The 23,762-nt window shown below is 42.1% G+C and overlaps 1 protein-coding gene across 1 annotated transcript in view; it reads right to left on the bottom strand.

The window, feature by feature from the left end:
• Positions 1–23,762, bottom strand: part of LOC134624116 (IgGFc-binding protein-like) — a 44,714-nt gene that overhangs the window by 8,675 nt on the left and 12,277 nt on the right. Inside the window, exons 20-53 of the mRNA XM_063469089.1 lie at positions 23,496–23,620; positions 22,922–23,067; positions 22,325–22,468; positions 22,088–22,195; positions 19,622–19,791; positions 18,845–19,047; positions 18,245–18,389; positions 17,656–17,849; positions 17,425–17,566; positions 17,018–17,262; positions 14,840–14,988; positions 14,431–14,559; positions 14,207–14,345; positions 13,866–14,007; positions 13,269–13,465; positions 12,942–13,080; positions 12,282–12,398; positions 11,870–11,994; positions 11,301–11,446; positions 10,714–10,857; positions 10,499–10,606; positions 7,275–7,444; positions 6,498–6,700; positions 5,794–5,938; positions 5,205–5,398; positions 4,974–5,115; positions 4,567–4,811; positions 2,643–2,791; positions 2,229–2,357; positions 2,005–2,143; positions 1,664–1,805; positions 1,067–1,263; positions 740–878; positions 79–195 (exon numbers count right to left, since the gene is read on the bottom strand). Coding sequence (XP_063325159.1) covers positions 79–195; positions 740–878; positions 1,067–1,263; positions 1,664–1,805; positions 2,005–2,143; positions 2,229–2,357; positions 2,643–2,791; positions 4,567–4,811; positions 4,974–5,115; positions 5,205–5,398; positions 5,794–5,938; positions 6,498–6,700; positions 7,275–7,444; positions 10,499–10,606; positions 10,714–10,857; positions 11,301–11,446; positions 11,870–11,994; positions 12,282–12,398; positions 12,942–13,080; positions 13,269–13,465; positions 13,866–14,007; positions 14,207–14,345; positions 14,431–14,559; positions 14,840–14,988; positions 17,018–17,262; positions 17,425–17,566; positions 17,656–17,849; positions 18,245–18,389; positions 18,845–19,047; positions 19,622–19,791; positions 22,088–22,195; positions 22,325–22,468; positions 22,922–23,067; positions 23,496–23,620 — 5,268 coding nt within the window. The remainder of the gene's footprint in view (positions 1–78; positions 196–739; positions 879–1,066; positions 1,264–1,663; positions 1,806–2,004; positions 2,144–2,228; positions 2,358–2,642; positions 2,792–4,566; positions 4,812–4,973; positions 5,116–5,204; positions 5,399–5,793; positions 5,939–6,497; positions 6,701–7,274; positions 7,445–10,498; positions 10,607–10,713; positions 10,858–11,300; positions 11,447–11,869; positions 11,995–12,281; positions 12,399–12,941; positions 13,081–13,268; positions 13,466–13,865; positions 14,008–14,206; positions 14,346–14,430; positions 14,560–14,839; positions 14,989–17,017; positions 17,263–17,424; positions 17,567–17,655; positions 17,850–18,244; positions 18,390–18,844; positions 19,048–19,621; positions 19,792–22,087; positions 22,196–22,324; positions 22,469–22,921; positions 23,068–23,495; positions 23,621–23,762) is intronic.

Here is a 23,762-nt window from a genome sequence, read left to right as displayed (position 1 = left end):
GGGTGTGGTGTGGCAAGACTAGAACAGGTGCAATGAAACCCAAACATCTTAATAAATAAAGTCTAAATTGGTGTGTACCTGTGCTGTTCCTACAGGTTCTGGCCAGTGTGTAAGTACAGGTTCCCATGAAGCTGTAGTACTTCTTGTCAAAGGTGTTGTAGTGTGGATCCCCAGAAATTACACAATCCTGGAAGCCTGAGAGAGGGAAAAACATCAGGAACATCAGATTGAAACACAGATGAAGCCACTGTAGAACAATTACCTAAAAACAGTGCAGTTCACTGCTGCTTTGGACTTATACTGGCATTAAATAAATGCATAGAATATATAATTTCCTGACTAGACAAAAAGTTGTATTATTGGCATTTCTTTTCTGCAACTCTGTGATTTTGTATTATAAAGAAATGCATGTAACAAGTGTTGTTATAGACAAACTGTACAAAAGAGAGCAAAAGAAACATAACAAAAACACACACATAAACATTTCACTGTTACTGAAAGTGAAGACACCTCTGGGTTGTGCTTCTCTATCTTCCATTACTCGGTCTAATTATGTATATTAGAGCAGGGATAGAAAATGCTAGTTTGAGAACTCTGACAAAGTCTACAGCATCACGTCAAACACAGTTGCAAAACTTTTCAGGTTGGCAGTCCAACCCATGAGATTTGGAAACCTACTTAGAATATAATGGCTACAGCTTTGCTGTGTTTCTTTTAGGTGTGAACATTACAAACATACTCGTAGGATAGCAGCCCAGCTCTCCATCCTGAAGTTTACATTCATGCATTGGGGGGCATTCAGAGGCTTCACAGGTAATTCCAGCTGCACCACACCAACATTTTCGCTTGCAGTCTTCCTCAAAAAACTCCTCTCCAGGCTGACAAACAGACAACAAAATTGACAATTAAGCATAGCAGGCACAGATGATTCTTTGTAGATCATTTTATGCATGTACGTATGAAAATGTTGTTTTAGAGAGGACATAAAGAGACTGCAAGTGACCTGACTTGAAATACAAAGGACCAAATGATTCACTGCTGGCCTATCAGACCCACTTCACCATACCTCATAATACTGGCCGTTCGTGTGGTTGCAGCCACACATGTTCTCCTTAACGCACTTGCCAGCACTCAGGACATAGCTGGGATCACACACACAGGACTCAGAGCAGGGACCAGAGCAGGAGGGGGGTTTTCCAAAGCATGTTTCCTGACAAGGATCTGCACAAGGTTCGTAGTGGCTGTTTGGGGGGCAGCTCAGTGCTACGCAGACCACAAGAGGTTGAAGTTAGTGATAGGAAACAAAAGTATGTGCTGGTTAACATATAAAATGACAGCTTTTCACAAGAAAAGAGATACGTCTTTGGCACTTCCAGCTGTGTTGTCGTCCGTATAACTAGATTGTGTGAGTTTGGTGGTTACCCAGTCTCCTGCAGCCTCTTGGCATATGTTGTCTGCCCAACTAGGTATGCTAAAGCAGCACTCCCTCAGTTACCTTTAGTGAGTAGGAAGCCCGTATGAAGTACTCTTCCTCAAGTCAAAACTGACATAAACTTCTTTGTGTTATTTTCTCCCAACTACTCAGCCAAGCTGATTTTTACCTAAAGATATACCTAAAAATATTTTACTACTAAATGAAATCATTTGTCCTTCCAATACTCACGGCAGAAGGTTTCATTCCTCCATGGTCCAAGGTTGACCCCACGATCTTGGCATTCATTGACATAGGCTTCAATGGCTTCACACAAAATGGGCTTGGCACCATCCAGCTCACACAAGTCAAAGACACAGTCCCTGAAGTAATTCTGAGAACAAACAATCACTTTGTTACAATGCTTTATATTGTGTGACCATCTAAAACAACATATTCAAATTATTCCACTATTACTAATATCACATTTTCAACCTGAATGCACACACACATACACAAATACAACAAGCTCTGAATAAGGACCTGTTCCACATTTGTTTATTATATGTGCACTATCCTCTACATGAACATACATTGGGGTTGACTTTGGGATGGCACACAGCAAAAGGTCCATTTTTGTCCAGCAGAATGCCACAATATCCAGAGCTTTCATACAGTTCCTGTTCTTCTTCATTGCACCCAGGGATGGTAGTGTTGGGTTTCTTATTACATCTGTCAAGACAGACCATCATCTTTAGAACATTTGTCTTTTGTCAATGTAAATGTTTCTTTAAACTTGCATCTATGCAATACTCACTCTGGATTCATGTTCCAACTGTGTCCAAAGTCATTGGCATTTTCAGCTAAGCTTCCATCTGGTTTGCGGAAGTCATCTTTAGTATCTCCATCATAGTTGCCACACAGGCCACAAAGCTTGTTCTGATAGCTGCAGATTGCAGAAAATGACTGTTAGTGTCTCATGCAAGAAAGATAAGCAACTTAGTCAGAACTACATCTCATCTTGAAAGTTTGAGTGAGCTGTTTGTGTTGCTGAAGCTGCTAAATTGCTGAAATAAAGTATCCTAGCTGTGCCATTAATTTCTGCCTTTATCACCTTATTACTGCTTACAGTATTTTTAGTTGTATCAGTATGGGTGTACATTTCTGAACTGGTGAATTTTTGATTAAAACACCATTTAATAAAGGAACCATGAAGTTGGTCTTCACTCACTCTTCAATCACTTTTATGTCCATAAAGGTGTTTCCATCATATCGAACCGTCACACCAAAGTTCATGGAGACAGTGTAGTGTTTTCCTGACTTGAACACAGAAATACCAGGGGCCGGGGACAGTGGTAGATTGACATTGGTCCCATTAACCTGTATGGGAAAATAGGCACAGTACATCAAATCTGGTCAATTATTAGCCAACATTTTCATTTTTGAATTACGCATGTCACAACATTACTATCTGTAACTGAAAAGAAACGTTCCTTTATCATGCCAGTGATGTCTGAACAACTCAGCTCTTGCCCGACATGTCAAAAGCAGCTGCCGGCATGGATGCCAAAGAAAACAGTCTACCAGAACAATACACGAAACTTAAATCGCATTGTACGAGATCTAACAGGGGCTCGCCGTGGCCGCTTGGTCCCAATCCGAGACAAAATGGACGAGTTCCTCCCCACAATGCTGAAGCACGACAAAGCCCAGTTGGATGCCCTTAGAAGACCCCTAAACGCCTGCTGGTCAACATCGCATGTACCCTATGAATGGGCAAAAGGCGTCATCACCAAACTTCCCGAAAGGCGATTTGGGTGACTGTAACAACTGCCGGGGCATCACGCTGCTGTCGGTACCCGGGAAAGTGCTTTGCCTCATTCTTTTGAATTGGCTACAACGCGCAGTAGACGAACGATTGTGAGAAGAGCTTGCTGGATGCAGTCGTGCATCAAGCACATCTTCACCCTCCGCATGATCATTGAACAAACATTGGAATAGCAAAGGAAGATTTCTATTCATTTCAACGACTTCAAGAAGGCTTTTGACAACGTCCACAGGCCGACTCTATGGGCTATCCTACATCAATATGGAGTCCACCAGCAGTTTGTAGACGCCTTTTGTGGTCTCTGCTCCAACTCCCGCTTCTGCGTCCGGACAGATGATTTCTCAAAGAATTTCTTCAAGATCAATACCTGCCTTAGACAGGGATGGGTGCTATTGCCTTTTCTCTTCCTATTGGTAATTGACGTAATCATGCAACAATCAGTTGACCAAGCTGGCATCAGTGTCCCCTGGCACGAGCAATCTCATTGACTTGGACTTCCTGGACGACATCGCCCTACTGGGCTCGACTACGGAAGACCTCCAAGAGTGGACTGCAGCTTTGCAGAGGGAGGTGACGAAAGTCAGATTACGAATCAGCGCCAAGAAAACCAAGGTACTCCGAGTTGGCTAAACAACTGCCCATGTTCCCGTCATAATCAACCAATAACGTGCTGAAAAGTAGGACATTTTCACATATCTGGGCAGCATCATCTCGAATGACGGGACCTCTGATCAAGATGTCAACTTCAGAGTAGGAAAGGCTGCCGGTGTTTTCCGACGTCTCCAATTCAATTCATTTGAATTCAGTATTTTTTATATAGCGCCAAATCACAACAACAGTCACCTCAAGGTGCTTTATATTGTAAGGTAGACCCTACAATAAATCATAGAGAGAAAAAAAATAACAATCATATCACCCCACTGACTAAGCACTTTGGTGACAGAGGCATCTTTTAACAGGAAGAAGCCTTCGGCAGAACCAGCGAAAGCAAGGCCGACCAAATATCACATGGCGTTGAACGTTTATGGATGATCTGAAAACAGTCGACATCGCCTGGGACGAAGCTGAAACATTCGCCCCTGACCGACATCGATGGAGATTGTTAGCTGCCCGATGCGTCGCTCGGCGTAGGAGGAACTAAGTGCTAAGTGTAAGTGTAAGTTTCTTTCCATGGTCAATTACAGTGGTTTTCAGAAGTGTTCCTGAGCATGTGCAGTGATTTGTACCACAGAATGATGTTTGTTTGTAATGCAGTAGTGCCTGATAACATGAAAGCGTGATTGGTTTTGACATGCAAAACATCCTGTTTCTTCCTCTCATGTCTTACCTGCACAGTGCCACCTTTGAGAATGGAGATCTTTATCATCTGTGCGTATACATGTACGGCATTCACATAGGAGATGGTCGGCCTGTTATACCGGTTTTCATTGTCAGTATGGACCTCAAAGTAGGGCACAGTTGTGTCATTGCATGGACTAGACATCAGATAGCTGCAGTTGCCCATGAAGTCATATTTGCGTTTGTCAAAGCTGGTGTAGTGTGGATCGCCAGATGCTATGCACGTGGATGTACCTAAAGGAATAATATATGAGAAAATTGTAATTTCCACACCGTCAACTACCAAGATATACCGACTGACTATAAAGAACAAAACAAGGTGCTCCTTGTGCAGATGTCATTTATTACACTGCATTAAATCAAGTCAACAACAATAAAGTCAACAAGCATTATTACCTTTAGGATAACAGCCTGCAACACCATTAACCTCTCGACACTCTTCAGTGGGGTCACAGGAGTTATCAACACATTCCAAAGTGTAGTTCCCTGCACAGCGACACAGCTTTGTGCAGCCGTCTCCAAATACTATCTCACCAGGCTGGATAAAATGAAAACAATCAGTACTGAGAAAGTATACTGTATGTCTTTAAATGTACATTGTACACAGTACTAACTAGGACATCTGACCTCATAATAGTTATTGCTGTCATCTAAACAACCACACTTGTCCAGTGGCACGCAGTGCCGTCCTTTGAAGACAAAGCCTGGTTTGCAGAAACACCCAGTGATGCAGGAGCCAGAACAGTTGGTAGAGGGTTCCATACATGTAGGAATGCAAGCTGGACCGCACTCTATATACTCTGCGTTAGGAGGACACAGGTCTGGATAGAAAGAAAAAGGATTACTGGAAAATGAGCAGATACTCTTTCAGGAACAACAAAGGTAGGAAGTTATTATGCAGTCTTAACAAACTCAGTCCAAACTAACAACATAAGTTGAGACAGTGGAGGTTTGGAGCGCCTGTTGCTAAAATCACTGCATTTATTTACTGCATTTCTAGGACCAGTCGGATAAAGCACTTGACACTATAATCCACATCCATGCATTCATGCAGCTATTTCTCTGTCACACTCACTCAATGATAAACACATGTATCGCAGATTGTGGAGCCGCTGTATAAGATGGATAACTCGCTCAAGACTCAATAGAAGCCTCAACAGAAATCTTTAATATATTATATCCTTTAGATGTATGTGAAGCTGTGTGATTAACATACCCAGAGGGTGGCATTCATATTCTCCATCTTGTAGTTGGCAGCTCTCAGTAGTTGGGTTACAGCTGGTGTTATGACACTGTAGCAGACCTCCACTGTGACACATACACTTTTGTTCACAACCCTCCAAGTACCAGTCATCGCCCACCTGACAAATGTACACAGAATGCAAAAAACAATCAAAATGTTGTCATGTAATTCTCTCTTATACATCACATGAATATAAAGATCTAAATGATAAATATACATTTGGATGCAAACCAGGGATTCTGTATGCCACTAACTAATTAGGCCAACCTACACTTACACTTACCTACACTCATTTATTTATTGATTTTGGGCTTGCTTACTGTGGTGGCACCAGTATATAAATGCTCTGATATAAATACAAATGCTATAACACCAGTGTCTTTTAAAGTCAGGTAAAATACAGTATAATAAACATAATCTGTGCTTGATAAGTTGAAAGTAAAAATCTTTATTATAAAACCAATATTTTTGTGCCAACAGTTCGCTGCAGTCTATGCACCCTTAATTTAGTTGAGTTTTGATTTCTTATGTACTGTAGGGTCTGTGTGTCTTTTGGTGTCTCTCCTGTTGAAGTGGTACAATATAAAGAGAACTGAAAATGATGTTAGCATGAGCTTAGCACATTTTAAAGGTAAATGGAATATGGTTTTAATTGTTTGGAGGCTGTTTCCACTTACAGGGTGATAGGTTCCACTGGGGTCCACACAGCCACAGTCTCTCAGTTCCACACATTTGTCATCACTGAGAATGAAGCCAGGGTTACACTCACAACCCTCCACACACACTTCCTCACAGCCAGGTGGTCCCACCACACCAAGACATGTCTCAGGACATGAACTCACACAAAGGGAGTAGGAGCTGTTGGGAGGACAGGTCAAGGCTGTGTGGACAAACACAGGGATGAACAATAATGAGAGGGAACAATGGTGGACAAATGGCAACAGAGAAGGGAGGGGGGGAGTAGGATGATTCAAAGACAGGGCATCTACGTATCTCATATTGATTTTACTTTGTGCAGTGTCATAAATGAAAGCAAGGACAGTATTAACTGCATTGATCATTTTACATTGGGTTCAGGATTGTGCACTGTATCTTAACCTCTTCTCCCTATTCAATTATAAATATGATTATAAGTTCAATTATAATGCTGGTGAGCAGGATGTAATATATCTTAGTTATATTTACAGGTGGAGACAACTTCCAAATGGAGAAGCTATGGCATGCACCCCATTTAAAAGGGAAAATGCTGAAGGCTCATGTTTCCAACATGAAAAGGTATTATTCAAGGCTTTATTCATTCATGCTTCAGAATGGGGCTTATCAAGCCAATGGGTGATGTCACTGTGACTATGTTTTATATATACTTTATGATGTTCACAAAGCACAGCTGATATTATTATTAAACTATCATATATCATATAGATATATTTAGTATATGTCAGATTCAAACGTACGGCAGAAGTCTGGAGTCCTCCATGGGTAGACTTTGGCTCCAGCACTATGACATGCATCAGTGTAGGCCTGGAGCTGGTCACACAGCACGTGCTGCTGGCCGTTGAACTGACACATGTCATACACACAGCTTTGGAAAAATGGAGTGGGATTAACTACACTGATGCACTCCCTGTAACAGAGAAAAACACTCACTTAGCTTAGGCAGGAAAAGGCAGAGGCTCATATATACTGAAAATCTGAGTTCAAAAAAACAAACTACATTTGGGGTGGAACAGTCAATAACTCTTGCATTAGTTTAGCAATAATTCACTAGCTGTGGCCACATCCTCATTTTAGTTTTGAAAGTGTTTTAGTAGATAAAGGTGAATGACTTAAACATGAATTGAGCTGCGGTTTGGGCAAGGCCTCAGAGGGGCCTGGCGGCGCTCCTGGCCTAGCAGATCCCCAAAGAAGGCAGCCCCGAGAAGGAGTAATAACTTTGAATTACGAAAGTCAAAGACCTCTGCATTAATAATTCAATTTTCAATTCACTTTATGTATACAGCACCAAATCACAACAACCGTCGCCTCAAGGCGCTTTATATGTAAGGCAACCCCTACAGTAATACCTACAGAGAAAACCCAACACACATAATATGACCCCTACGAGTGCTCACTCGTGCGAGTGCTCAGTCAGAAGGAAAAACTCCCTTTTAACAGGAAAAAACCTCTGGCAAAACCATTCCCATGCAAGGGCACCCATCTGCAGCGAATGGTCGAGGTGAGAGAAGGAAAGCAGGACAAAAGATGTGCGCAGAGAAAGCGAGAGGAATATAAGTGGTAGGCAGGCTAGTAAAGATAAACAGCCCATGGCCTCAACAAGGTGGTCAAGGATACCAGAGAATGGATGAGCTCGGAAAATTAGGAAGTAATGGCGGGAGAAAAGATCAAAGCAAATTTCGGACAATGAAAGACTTTAATAGATGAATGAGGAGAACCCTCGACCAGGTAGCAACGTGGCTCAACTGGTGCGGAGGCTGGATGGACGCATGCCTGGATTTTGAGACTTGAGGTAATGGCCTGAGGGCTCGTAAAAGCTTCTGTGAGCTTGTCTTGGAGTAGAAGATGGACAGGGGGTGCGTGACTGGTTAGTTTACTTTGGGTAAGCTAGCGATAACAAGGCGCCCCTTCACATGGCGTCCCTTCAGTTAAATTGGCATCCTGGTAGATGCAGTGAAAGTGGCATTCCAGTTATTGGGATAAGCTTGCTGCAACATTTCTGAAAGAGAGATAGAGGGAAGAGAAACTGGCATGCCAGTGCCAAAAAGCAAGCGGCTGCATTTTGCTGAGGATGGCTAGAGGGAAGAAAAGCTTGCTACTGCGCTTGCGAATGAAGGACAAGAACCTGGTATCCCGGTGCCAGAAGTATGCTGTTGCATTTGTAATAGAAGGACAGAGAAAAAGAACCTGGCATCAGGGGTTCCAGAAGCATGCTACTACATTTGTAAAAGAGAAATAGAGAAATAGAGAACCTGGCATCCCACTGCAAAAATGCACGCTGCTGCATTTTGAGAAGAAGGGATAGAAGGAAGGGGAACTGGCAACCTGGTGTCAAAAGCTTGCTCTTGCATTTGTAAAGGAGGGATACAGAAAGAAACCTGGCATTTGGGTGTCAAAAGGTTGCTTCTGCATTTGCAAAGGAGGGATAGAGAAAGAGAACCTGGCCTCCATGTGCAAAAAAGCACGCTACTGCATTTGTAGAGGACGACTAGAGAAAGAAACCCAGAATCCCGGTCCCAAATGTTTGCTGCTACATTTGCAAAGGAGGGACAGAGAACGAGAACCTGGCATCCCAGTGCCAAAAAGAGTTTCCTGCTGAATTTTTGCTAAGAAGGGATAGAAGGAAGAAAAGCTTGCTACTGGGTTTGCAAATGAAGGACAAGAACCTGGAATACCGGTGCCAGAAGCATGCTGCTGCATTTGCAAAGGAGGGCCAGAGAAAGAAACCTGGCATCCCAGTGCCAAAAAACATGCTGCTGAATTTTTGTGAAGGAGGAATAGAGAGAAGGGGAACTGGCAACCCGGTGCCAAAAGCTTGCTCTTGCATTTGTAAAGGAGGGATAGAGAAAGAAACCTGGCATCCCCGTGCCAAAAAGCATGCTGCTGCATTTTGAGAAGGAGGAATAGAGAGAAGGGGAACTGGCAACCCGGTGCCAAAAGCTTGCTCTTGCATTTGTAAGGGGGGGATAGAGAAAGAAACCTGGCATCCCCGTGCCAAAAAACATGCTGCTGCATTTTGAGAAGGAGGGATACAGGGAAGGAGAACTGACAACCTGGTGCTAAAAGCTTGCTGCTGTGTTTGCAACCAATACGTTCTCACTCTTGAGGTGTAATACTTTATGCTAGGTGACAAATCATCAACATGTTACAGATCCGGCACCCAACACATTCCTAAATGACAAGGTCGGAAAAATGAGGAAAACGAACCGTTTGGAATCAATCCACACACATTCGTTCTTTTTCCTCAAATCGCTTTGTAAAACACTATTTCACGTCATTAATTTGCTCATTAACGTTTGGAAAAAGGTTATGGTTAAGGTTAGGGATAAGGTTATGGTTAGGGCTGGAATACATGGCTGGAACGTGTTTTACCGCGGGACTGTAATTCTACTGTATTTCACCCGTAAACTGGCGCGTACGTCAAGGAGGCCAAAGTTCACCTTTCGCATTCCTCAGGCATGCCGCGGGATGTGACAAATCGTCAGGATGTTACGCCTCAGGAGTGAGAACGGTCTGTTGCAATGGAGGGAAAACCTTGCTGCTGCATTTGGGAATGAGGGACGAGACCTTGGCATCCCGGTGCAAAAAGCTCGCTGTTGCACTTGCACAGGAGGGATATAGAAAGAATTTGGCATTGCAGTGCCAGGAGGGTGCACTGCTGCTTTTTGCGACAATAGATGGAGAGAAATTGGAAACTCGTTGGTACAAAGCTTACTGCTGCGTCTGAGAATGAAGGACAAAGAACGAACCTGGCATCCCAGTGCCGGGATGGTTGATTACAGCACTATAATAATAGTATTGAAAAGATTTTTTCGTATTTTACAAGTCAGTTGGGTGATTACCAGGCATTCTGCCATTTACTTCATGATTTTTCAAGGTCAGGAAAAAAACGTTGTAAAATCCCAGGAATCCCATCAGTTTAACCAAGTCAATAACCAACAGTGGAGGGGTTCTGAATTCTTACCGGAAGGGTCCAGTAGAGTCTGTAATTTTACCACATTTCTCTGGTTTTACAACTTCAGCTTCCAAGTTGGGGTCACAGTCTGGATCAGGCTTTGTTCCTGGGGTACATCTGGTCAATACAAATACAAAAGTGTCAGGAAGAGTAAACAGTAAGGTAACAAAAGACAAAACCATAAGAAATCCAAAAGACAGAAAGATAGATATGTTCGAACTCACGAGTCATCTTCATCTTCTTCGGTCTGCCAGCTGTTCCCAAAGTCATTGCTATTTCCTGCCACAGTGCCATCTGGTTTAGTGAAGTCATTGTCTGGGTTCCCATCATAGTCACCGCAAAGGCCACACATTTGGTCATAGTAGGAGCTGGTAGGACAAAGTCAAGGCAGGATATGTAGGATTAAGATAACACAATATTAAGAAAATTTGCAATGTTTAATAAGGTGTTGCTTGGCCCTTTATTGTAATTCTAGAAACAAATGAAGAGAATGCAAAAATAAACCAGGGCATCGTTAGTATATATTAAAAATTGCATATGCCCACGATATGCACACAAATGGACTGCTATGTCTTTTTAAAAAAGTTTTCACAACATACATAAAACAACTGGTGATGTTCAGCAGTTTAGATCGTTATCTATCAGAGTTTCTTCAGATCGTTAGGTTATGGTTGCATCAGAGGAAAGTGGTCATCAAAAAAAGAATGATGGAGCAATGGAGACAGTGGTCAGGTGTATTGTATGAATGTGTGAAGCAAATAAAAAGAAGTTCTACAATATCAAAATGGTTCAAATCAATTTTTATACTAACCTGGGAACTGAGATCTGGGCATAATGGTTTCCATCCCAACGCACCCTCAGGCCAAAGGATGTTTGAACCGTGATGAACTGACCAGCAAGACTAATAGACATGAGAGGAGAGGGGGAGTGGGGCAGAGCCACCCGTACTCCGTTCACCTGATTCAGTGATGAAGAAAACGATAATATAAAGATGGTAAACAGACTGTGTAAACGTCTAATTGGTGGACAGGTCAGGGAGTATAAAAGTACAAAGAGTGTGGAGTGTGCAGTATATCAGGCAAAAACTGACTTTGTATAGTTTTAACAAGCAAGAAAGATACTGCTTTATGCCTATCACACTGTGTTATCTTTGGCATAGATTCAACTGACAAAATGGGAAAAATCTGTTTTGTTTTTTTTTACATGCTGTTAGCAACAAAGTAACTAAAGATATCATTTGAGTTCTTTGCTAAAATGTCAGTTATGTGTAGACATAAGACATCCATGGTGATGATACAACTAGTGTGTGTGATGTCTATTGGCACACATTTTACCTAAAGATGGGAAATATAACAGATAGTAATTCATTCATATACTGACCAGTGTCGTACTGCTCTTCAAAAGGGTCACAGTAATTCCATCCACTGTCACATACAGCTTCCTCAGGTATGACACTCCTGCAACTCCTCTCTCTTCATTCTTTGCCTCCACAGAGAACCAAGGGCCTGCACAGGGAAGACCACGACAATCAGGAATATTGTGTGTTTATATTAAAGGTGAATATTGGCAGATATTGGCATTAACATACAAACCACCACTGACATTCAGTGTCTTTTTTTGCAGCAAACATGAATGAAAACAACATGTGTCATGCTTTGTGATGAAAACAATGAATGAGTAAATTTAGCTCATTTAAACATGGATTAATTTGTGTGTGTGGTGTGGCAAGACTAGAACAGGTGCAATGAAACCCAAACATCTTAATGAATAAATGTCTCAAATTGGTGTGTACCTGTGCTGTTCCTACAGGTTCTGGCCAGTGTGTAAGTACAGGTTCCCATGAAGCTGTAGTACTTCTTGTCAAAGGTGTTGTAGTGTGGATCCCCAGAAACTACACAATCCTGGAAGCCTGAGAGAGGGAAAAACATCAGGAACATCAGATTGAAACACAGATGAAGCCACTGTAGAACAATTACCTAATAACAGTGCAGTTCACTGCTGCTTTGGACTTATACTGGCATTAAAATAGATGCAAAGAATATATCATTTCCTGACTAGACAAAAATTTGTATTATTGGCATTTCTTTTCTGCAACTCTGTGATTTTGTATTATAAAGAAATGCATGTAACAAGTGTTGTTATAGACAAACTGTACAAAAGAGAGCAAAAGAAACACAACAACACACACATAAATATTTCACTGTTACTGAAAGTAAAAGACACCTCTGGGTTGTGCTTCTCTATCTTCCATTACTCAGTCTAATTATATATATTAGAGCAGGGATAGAAAATGCTAGTTTGAGAACTTTGACAAAGTCTACAGCATCATGTCAAACACAGCTGCAAAACTTTTCAGGTTGGCAGTCCAACCCATGAGATCTGGAAACCTACTTAGAATATAATGGCTACAGCTTTGCTGTGTTTCTTTTAGGTGTGAACATTACAAACATACTCGTAGGATAGCAGCCCAGCTCTCCATCCTGAAGTTTACATTCATGCATTGGGGGGCATTCAGAGGCTTCACAGGTAATTCCAGCTGCACCACACCAACATTTTCGCTTGCAGTCTTCCTCAAAAAACTCCTCTCCAGGCTGACAATCAGACAACAAAATTGACAATTAAGCATAGCAGGCACAGATGATTCTTTGTAGATCATTTTATGCATGTATGTATGAAAATGTTGTTTTAGAGAGGACATAAAGAGACTGCAAGTGACCTGACTTGAAATACAAAGGACCAAATGATTCACTGCTGGCCTATCAGACCCACTTCACCATACCTCATAATACTGGCCGTTCGTGTGGTTGCAGCCACACATGTTCTCCTTAACGCACTTGCCAGCACTCAGGACATAGCTGGGATCACACACACAGGACTCAGAACAGGGACCAGAGCAGGAGGGGGGTTTTCCAAAGCATGTTTCCTGACAAGGATCTGCACAAGGTTCGTAGTGGCTGTTTGGGGGGCAGCTCAGTGCTACGCAGACCACAAGAGGTTAAAGTTGGTGATAGGAAACAAAAGTATGTGCTGGTTAACATATAAAATGACAGCTTTTCACAAGAAAAGAGATATGTCTTTGGCACTTCCAGCTGTGTTGTCGTCCGTATAACTAGATTGTGTGAGTTTGGTGGTAACCCAGTCTCCTGCAGCCTCTTGGCATATGTTGTCTGCCCAACTAGGTATGCTAAAGCAGCACTCCCTCAGTTAACTTTAGTGAGCAGGAAGCCCGTATGAAGTACTCTTCCTCAAATCAAAACTGACATAAACTTCTTTGTGTTATTTTCTCCCAACTACTCGGCCAAGCTGATTTTTACCTAATGATATACCTAAAGATATTTTACTACTAAATGAAATCATTTGTCCTTCCAATACTCACGGCAGAAGGTTTCATTCCTCCATGGTCCAAGGTTGACCCCACGATCTTGGCATTCATTGACATAGGCTTCAATGGCTTCACACAAAATGGGCTTGGCTCCATCCAGCTCACACAAGTCAAAGACACAGTCCCTGAAGTAATTCTGAGAACAAACAATCACTTTGTTACAATGCTTTATATTATGTGACCATCTAAAACCACATATTCAAATTATTCCACTATTACTAATATCACATTTTCAACCTGAATGCACACACACATACACAAATACAACAAGCTCTGAATAAGGACCTGTTCCACATTTGTTTATTATATGTGCACTATCCTCTACATGAACATACATTGGGGTTGACTTTGGGATGGCACACAGCAAAAGGTCCATTTTTGTCCAGCAGAATGCCACAATATCCAGAGCTTTCATACAGTTCCTGTTCTTCTTCATTGCACCCAGGGATGGTAGTGTTGGGCTTCTTATTACATCTGTCAAGACAGACTCTCATCTTTAGAACATTTGTCTTTTGTCAATGTAAATGTTTCTTTACACTTGCATCTATGCAATACTCACTCTGGATTCATGTTCCAACTGTGTCCAAAGTCATTGGCATTTTCAGCTAAGCTTCCATCTGGTTTGCGGAAGTCATCTTTAGTATCTCCATCATAGTTGCCACACAGGCCACAAAGCTTGTTCTGATAGCTGCAGATTGCAGAAAATGACTGTTAGTGTCTCATGCAAGAAAGATAAGCAACTTAGTCAGAACTACATCTCATCTTGAAAGTTTGAGTGAGCTGTTTGTGTTGCTGAAGCTGCTAAATTGTTTAAATAAAGTATCCTTGCCATTATTTCCTGCCTTTATCACCTTATTACTGCTTACAGTATTTTTAGTTGTATCAGTATGGGTGTACATTTCTGAACTGGTGAATTTTTGATTAAAACACCATTTAATAAGGGAACCATGAAGTTGGTTTTCACTCACTCTTCGATCATTTTTATGTCCATAAAGGTGTTTCCATCATATCGAACCGTCACACCAAAGTTCATGGAGACAGTGTAGTGTTTTCCTGACTTGAACACAGAAATACCGGGGGCCGGGGACAGTGGCAGATTGACATTGGTCCCATTAACCTGTATGGGAAAATAGGCACAGTACATCAAATCTGGTCAATTATTAGCCAACATTTTCATTTTTGAATTACCCATGTCACAACATTACTATCTGTAACTGAAAAGAAACGTTCCTTGATCATACCAATGATGTCTGAACAACTCAGCTCTTGCCCGACATGTCAAACGCAGCTGCCGGCATGACAAGCGAGAGTGGATCGAAGCCAAAGGCATGGATGCCCAAGAAAACAGTCAACCAAAACGATACCCGAATCTTAAATCGCATTGTACGAGATCTAACTGGGCTCGCTGTTGGCGCTTGGCCCCAATCCGAGACAAAATCGACGAGTCCTCCTCACTGAAGCTGAGCAAGACCAACGTTGAGCCAAAAAGTTCTGCGATACTTTAAACCTGCCCGAGCCACTCCACCTGTTCGAGGCCGAAGAACTTGCACCCTCCATGGATCTTCTTCCTGTCGATATCGGAAAAATCAGCGACGCCGAAGTCAAGACAGCGATCTGACTCCTCAAGAGTGGAAAGGCTGCTGGCCTGGACGAGTTCCTACCTACAATACTGAAGCACGACGAAGCCCAGTTGGATGCCGCCATTAGAAGACCCCTAAACGCCTGCTGGTCAACATCGCATGTACCCTATGAATGGGCAAAAGGCGTCATCACCAAACTTCCCGAAAGGCGATTTCGGTGACTGTAACAACTGCTGGTGCATCACGCTGCTGTCGGTACCCAGGAAAGTGCTTTGCCTCATTCTTTTGAATTGGCTATGACGCACAGTAGACGAACGATTGTGAGAAGAGCTTGCTGGCTTTCGGAGTGGCCAGTCGTGCATCGAGCACATCTTCACCCTCCACATGATCATTGAACAAACATTGGAATAGCAAAGGAAGATTTCTATTAATTTCAACGACTTCAAGAAGGCTTTTGACAACGTCCACCGGCCGACTCTAAGGGCTATCCTACATCAATATGGAGTCCTCCAGCAGTTTGTAGATGCCTTTTGTGGTCTCTACTCCAACTCCCGCTTCTGCGTCCGGACAGATGATTTCTCAACGGATTTCTTCAAGATCAATACCTGCGTTTGACAGGGATGGGTGCTATTGCCTTTCCTCTTCCTGTTGGTAATTGACTTAATCATGCAATGATCAGTTGACCAAGCTGGCATCGGTGTCCCCTGGCACGAGCAATCTCATCGACTTGGACTTCCTGGACGACATCGCCCTACTGGGCTCGACTACGGAAGACCTCCAAGAGTGGACTGCAGCTTTGCAGAGGGAGGTGACGAAAGTCGGATTACGAATCAGCGCCAAGAAAACTAAAGTACTCCGAGTTGGATACACAAGTTCCCATGTTCCCGTCATAACCAACCAATAACGTGCTGAAAAGGTGGAAAATTTCACATATCTGGGCAGCATCATCTCGAATGACTGGATCTCTGATCAAGATGTCAACTTCAGAGTAGGGAAGGCTGCCGGTGTCCTCCGACGTCTCCAGTTCAATTCATTTAAATTCAATTTTTTTTAATATAGTGCCAAATCACAACAACAGTCACCTCTAGGCGCCTTTTATTTTAAGGTAGACCCTACAATAATACATACAGAGAAAAAAAACAATAATCATATGACCCCATTGAGCAAGCACTTTGGTGACAAAGGCGTCTTTTAACAGGAAGAAGCCTTCGGCAGAACCAGCGAAAGCAAGGCCGACCAAATATCACATGGCGTCGAACGTTCATGGATGATCTGAAAACCGTAGACATCGCCTGGGACGAAGCTGAAACAGTCGCCCCTGACTGACATCGATGGAGATTGTTAGGTACCCGATGCGTCGCTCGGCGTAGGAGGAACTAAGTGCTAAATGTAAGTGTAAGTTTCTTTCCATGGTCAATTGTAGTGGTTTTCAGAAGTGTTCCTGAGCATGTGCAGTGATTTGTACCACAGAATGATGTTTGTTTGTAATGCAGTAGTGCCTGATAACGTGAAAGCGTGATTGGTTTTGACATGCAAAACATCCTGTTTCTTCCTCTCATGTCTTACCTGCACAGTGCCACCTTTGAGAATGGAGATCTTTACCATCCGTGCGTATACATGTACGGCATTCACATAGGAGATGGTCGGCCTGTTATACCGGTTTTCATTGTCAGTATGGACCTCAAAGTAGGGCACAGTTGTGTCATTGCATGGACTAGACATCAGATAGCTGCAGTTGCCCATGAAGTCATATTTGCGTTTGTCAAAGCTGGTGTAGTGTGGATCGCCAGATGCTATGCACGTGGATGTACCTAAAGGAATAATAAATGAGAAAATTGTAATTTCCACACCTTCAACTATCAAGTTATACCGACTGACTGTAAAGCACAACACAAGGTGCTCCTTGTGCAGATGTCATTTATTACACTGCATTAAATCAAGTCAACAACAATAAAGTCAACAAACATTATTACCTTTAGGATAACAGCCTGCAACACCATTAACCTCTCGACACTCTTCAGTGGGGTCACAGGAGTTATCAACACATTCCAAAGTGTAGTTCCCTGCACAGCGACACAGCTTTGTGCAGCCGTCTCCAAATACTATCTCACCAGGCTGGATAAAATGAAAACAATCAGTACTGAGAAAGTATACTGTATGTCTTTAAATGTACACTGTACACAGTACTAACTAGGACATCTGACCTCATAATAGTTATTGTTGTCATCTAAACAACCACACTTGTCCAGTGGCACGCAGTGCCGTCCTTTGAAGACAAAGCCTGGTTTGCAGAAACACCCAGTGATGCAGGAGCCAGAACAGTTGGTAGAGGGTTCCATACATGTAGGAATGCAAGCTGGACCGCACTCTATATACTCTGCATTAGGAGGACACAGGTCTGGATAGAAAGAAAAAGGATTACTGGAAAATGAGCAGATACTCTTTCAGGAACAACAAAGGTAGGAAGTTATTATTCAGTCTTAACAAACTCAGTCCAAACTAACAACATCAGTTGAGACAGTGGAGGTTTTGAGCGCCTGTTGCTAAATTAACTGCATTTATTTACTGCATTTCTAGGACCAATCGGATAAAGCACTTGACACTATAATCCACATCCATGCATTCATGCAGCTCTTTCTCTGTCACACTCACTCAATGATAAACACATGTATCGCAGATTGTGGAGCCGCTGTATAAGATGGATAACTCGCTCAAGACTCAATAGAAGCCTCAACAGAAATCTTTAATATATTATATCCTTTAGATATATGTGAAGCTGTGTGATTAACATACCCAGAGGGTGGCATTCATATTCTCCATCTTGTAGTTTGCAGCTCTCAGTAGTTGGGTTACAGCTGGTGTTATGACACTGTAGCAGACCTCCACTGTGACACATACACTTTTGTTCACAACCCTCCAAGTACCAGTCATCGCCCACCTGACAAATGTACACAGAATGCAAAAAATAATCAGAAAACTTGTCATGTAATTCTTTCTTGTACATCTAATTAGGCCAACCTACACTCATTTATTTATTGATTTTGAGCTTGCTAATTGTGGTGGCACCAGTATATAAATGCTCTGACATAAATACAAGTGCTATAACACCAGTCAGGTAAAATACAGTATAATAAATATAATCTGTGCTTGATAAGTTGAAAGTAAAAATCTTTGTTGTAAAACCAATATTTTTGTGCCAACAGTTCGCTGCAGTCTATGCACCCTTAATTTAGTTGAGTTTTGATTTCTTATGTACTGTAGGGTCTGTGTGTCTTTTGGTGTCTCTCCTGTTGAAGTTATAAAGAGGACTGAAAATGATGTTAGCATGAGCTTAGCACATTTTAAAGGCAAATTGAATATGGTTTTAATTGTTTGGAGGCTGTTTCCACTTACAGGGTGATAGGTTCCACTGGGGTCCACACAACCACAGTCTCTCAGTTCCACACATTTGTCATCACTGAGAATGAAGCCAGGGTTACACTCACAACCCTCCACACACACTTCCTCACAGCCAGGTGGTCCCACCACACCGAGACATGTCTCAGGACATGAACTCACACAAAGGGAGTAGGAGCTATTGGGAGGACAGGTCAGAGCTGTGTGGACAAACACAGGGATGAACAATAATGAGAGGGAACAATGGTGGACAAATGGCAACAGAGAAGGGAGGGGGGGAGTAGGATGATTCAAAGACAGGGCATCTACGTATCTCATATTGATTTTACTTTGTGCAGTGTCATAAATGAAAGCAAGGACAGTATTAACTGCATTGATCATTTTACATTGGTTTCAGGATTGTGCACTGTATCTTAACCTCTTCTCCCTATTCAATTCTAAATATGATTATAAGTTCAATTATAATGTTGGTGAGCAGGATGTAATATATCTTAGTTATATTTACAGGTGGAGACAACTTCCAAATGGAGAAGCTATGGCATGCACCCCATTTAAAAGCGAAAATGCTGAAGGTTCATGTTTCCAACATGAAAAGGTATTATTCAAGGCTTTATTCATTCATGCTTCAGAATGGGGCTTATCAAGCCAATGGGTGATGTCACTGTGACTATGTTTTATATATACTTTATGATGTTCACAAAGCACAGCTGATATTATTATTAAACTATCATATATAATATAGATATATTTAGTATATGTCAGATTCAAACTTACGGCAGAAGTCTGGAGTTCTCCATTGGTAGACTTTGGCTCCAGCACTATGACATGCATCAGTGTAGGCCTGGAGCTGGTCACACAGCACGTGCTGCTGGCCGTTGAACTGACACATGTCAAACACACAGCTTTGGAAGAATGGAGTGGGATTAACTACACTGATGCACTCCCTGTAACAGAGAAAAACACTCACTTAGCTTAGGCAGGAAAAGGCAGAGGCTCATATATACTGAAAATCTGAGTTCAAAAAAACAAACTACATTTGGGGTGGAACAGTCAATAACTCTTGCATTAGTTTAGCAACAATTCACTAGCTGGGGCCACATCCTCATTTTAGTTTTGAAAGTGTTTTAGTAGATAAAGGTGAAAAGCTTAAACATGAATTGAACTGCGGTTTGGGGAAGGCATCGCTGGGTACTGGCCTAGCGGCTCCCGGGTCTGGCAGATCCCCAAAGAATGCAGCCCCGAGAAGCAGCAATAACTTTGAATTATGAAGGTCAAAGACCTCTGCAGTAATAATTCAATTTTCAATTCAATTTATGTATACAGCACCAAATCACAACAACAGTTGCCTCAAGGCGCTTAATATGGAAATTTCAGACAATGAAAGACTTTAATAGATGAAAGACGAGAACCCTCGATCGAGTAGCGACGTGGCTCGACTGATCCGGAGCCTGGATGGACGCATGCCTGGATTTTAAGACTTGAGGTAATGGCTTGACGAGAGATGACGGTAAGCAGTTTTGGAAGGGTTGGTTGAATTGAAGGACTGATTAGAGGAAAAGAGCCTTCCATAATGATAGCCCCCAAAACCAGCAGAGAGCCGAGCAGATTTCCACTGAACCTCATAGAAGATGATTAAGTCATTTTGGATGTTTTCAGAACCTTGGTTTGGAGAATGGAATGACTGTGTCAAGAAAGAAGGATTTGGATGATGCTAGTGAAAGCACATGAGAAGTGAAGGGATGCCTTAAGGAATTATGTGCACGGGGGTGTTCAGATGTCTTGAACTCTTCTGCAGTCAAAGCCAGATACTTAACTGCTTAACTGCTGCACTTTGTAGTCGAGGGAACAAAATGGAGAAACTGGCATCCTGGTATGAGGAATGTTTACTGCTGTGTTTGCAAATGTCCGATATGGAGACAAAGACTGGTAACATGGTGTCAGTAACGTGCAATGATAAATTTTGCGAAAGATGTATAGATGCATGGACACTGGTATTGCAGTTATTAGGAAATGCTTGCTGCTACATTTGTGAAAGCGGGATAGAGGGAAGAGAAACTGGCATCCCGGTGCCAAAAAGAATGATCCTGGATTTTGCTAAGAAGGGAAAGAGGGAAGAAAAGCTTGCTACTGCGTTTGCGAGTGAAAGACAAGAACCTGGCATCCTGGTGCCAAAAGTATGCTGCTGCATTTGTAAAAGAGGAATAGAGAAAGAGAGCATGGCATCCCAGTGCTAAAACCTTGCTGCTGCATTTGTAGAGGACGAATAGAGAAAGAAACCCGGATTCCCGGTTCCAAAAGCTTGCTGCTACATTTGCAAAGGAGGGACAGAGAAAGAGAACCTGGCATCATAGTGCCAAAAAGTGTTTCCTGCTGAATTTTTGCTAAGAAGGGATAGAGAGAAGGGGAACTGGCAACCTGGTGCCAAAAGCTTTCTCCTGCGTTTGCAACGGAGGGATAAGGATAGAGAACCCTGGCATCAGGGTGTCAAAAGGTTGCTTCTATATTTGCAAAGGAGGCATAGATAAAGAGAACCTGGCATCCCAGTGCAAAAAAGCATGCTGCTGCATTTTGTGTAGGAGGGACAGAGAGAAGGATTACTGGCAACCTGGTGCCAAATGCTTGCTCCTGCATTTATAAAGTAGGAATAGAGAAAGAGAACAAGGCATCCTGGTGCTAAAAGCTTGCTGCTGTGTTTGCAGGGGAGGGATAGAGAAAGAAACCTGGCATCCCGACACCAAAAGCTTGCTGCTACATTTGCAAAGGAAGGATAGAGACAGAGAACCTGGTAACCCAGTGCCAAAAATTTAGCTGCTGCACTTAGAGAAGGAGGGATAGAGGGAAAGAGAAACTAGAAGCAACTTGGTAGAAAACCTTGCTGATGCATTTGGGAATGAGGAACGAGAACTTGGCATCCTGGTGCCTAAAGCTCGCTGTTGCATTTGCACAGGAGGGATATAGACAGAACCTGGGATTCCAGTGCTAGAAGGGTGCACTGCTGCTTTTTGCAACAATAGATGGAGAGAAACTGGCAACTCGTTGGTAGAAAGCTTGCTGCTGCGTTTGAGAATGAGGGACAAAGAACGAAATTGGCATCCCAGTGCCAGAAAGCTTCATTACAGCATTACAATAATAGTATTGAAAAGATTTTTTCGTATTTTACAGGTCAGTTGGGTGATTACCAGGCATCCCACCAGTTTAACTAAGTTGATAACCAAAAGTGGAGGGGTTGTGAATTCTTACCTGAAGGGTCCAGTAGGGTCTGTAATTTTGCCACATTTCTCTGGTTTTACAACTTCAGCTTCCAAGTCGGGGTCACAGTCTGGATCAGGATTTGTTCCTGGGGTACATCTGGTCAATACAAATACAAAACACAGTTACATTCTCTTCAGTGTGTCAGGAAGAGTCCGACAGTAAGGTAACAAAAGACATAACCAGAAGAAATCCAAAAGACAGTAAGATAAATGTGTTTGAACTCACGAGTCATCTTCATCGTCTTCGGTCTGCCAGCTATTCCCAAAGTCATTAGTATTTCCTGCCACAGTGCCATCTGGTTTATTGAAGTCATTGTCTGGGTTCCCATCATAGTCACCACAAAGGCCACACATTTGGTCATAGTAGGAGCTGGTAGGACAAAGTCAAGTCAGGATATGTAGGATTAACATAAGACAATCTTTAGAATATTTGCAATGTATAATAAGGTGTTGCTTGGCCTTTTATTGTAATTCTAGAAACAAATGAAGAGAATGCAAAAATCCCTGATACAATAAACCAGGTCATCGTTAGCATATATTAAAAGTTGCATATGTCCACGATGTGCAAACAAATGGACTGCTATGTTTTTTTTTAAGTTTTCACAACATACATAAAACAACTGGTGACATTCAGCAGTTTAGATCGTTATCTACCAGAGTTTCTTCAGATCATTAGGTTATGGTTGCATCAGAGGAAAGTGGTCATTAAAAAAAGAATGATGGAACAATGGCGACAGTGGTCAGGTGTATTGTATGAATGTATAAAGCAAATAAAAAGAAGTTCTACAATATCAAAATGGTTCAAACCAATATTTATACTAACCTGGGAACTGAGATCTGGGCATAATGGTTTCCATCCCAACGCACCCTCAGGCCAAAGGATGTTTGAAGCGTGATGAACTGACCAGCAAGACTAATAGACATGAGAGGAGAGGGGGAGTGGGGAAGAGCCACCCGTACTCCGTTCACCTGATTCAATGATGAAGAAAAAGATAATATGAAGACGTTAAACAGACTGTGTAAACGTCTAATTGGTGGACAGGTCAGGGAGTATAAAAGTACAAAGAGTGTGGAGTGTGCAGTATGTCAGGCAAAAACAGACTTTGTATAATTTTAACAAGCAAGAAAGATACTGCTTTATGCCTATCACACTGTGTTATCTTAGGCATTTGTATAGGTTCAATTGATAAAATGGGAAAAAACTGCTTTTTGGCAAGGTGTTAGCAACAAATTAACTAAAGATATAATTTCAGATTAGTTGTTTTGCTAAAATGTCAGTTATGTGTAGACATAAGACATCCATGGTGATGATACAACTAGTGTGTGGGATGTCTGTTGGCACACATTATACCTAAAGATGGGAAATATAACAGATAGTAATTCATTCATATACTGACCAGTGTCGTACTGCTCTTCAAAAGGGTCACAGTAATTCCATCCACTGTCACATATAGCTTCTTCAGGTATGACACTCCTGCAACTCCTCTCTCTTCATTCTTTGCCTCCACAGAGAACCAAGGGCCTGCACAGGGAAGACCACGACAATCAGGAATATTGTGTGTTTCTATTAAAGGTTAAAATTGGCAGATATTGGCATTAACATACAAACCACCACTGACATTCAGTGTCTTCTTTTTGCAGCAAACATGAATGAAAACAACATG

Source organism: Pelmatolapia mariae, linkage group LG3_W (assembly GCF_036321145.2).
Source record: "Pelmatolapia mariae isolate MD_Pm_ZW linkage group LG3_W, Pm_UMD_F_2, whole genome shotgun sequence".
Classification (NCBI taxonomy): Eukaryota; Metazoa; Chordata; class Actinopteri; order Cichliformes; family Cichlidae; genus Pelmatolapia; species Pelmatolapia mariae.
The sequence above is the reverse complement of the archived record's forward strand: the minus strand, read 5'-3'. Positions and strand labels throughout refer to the sequence as shown.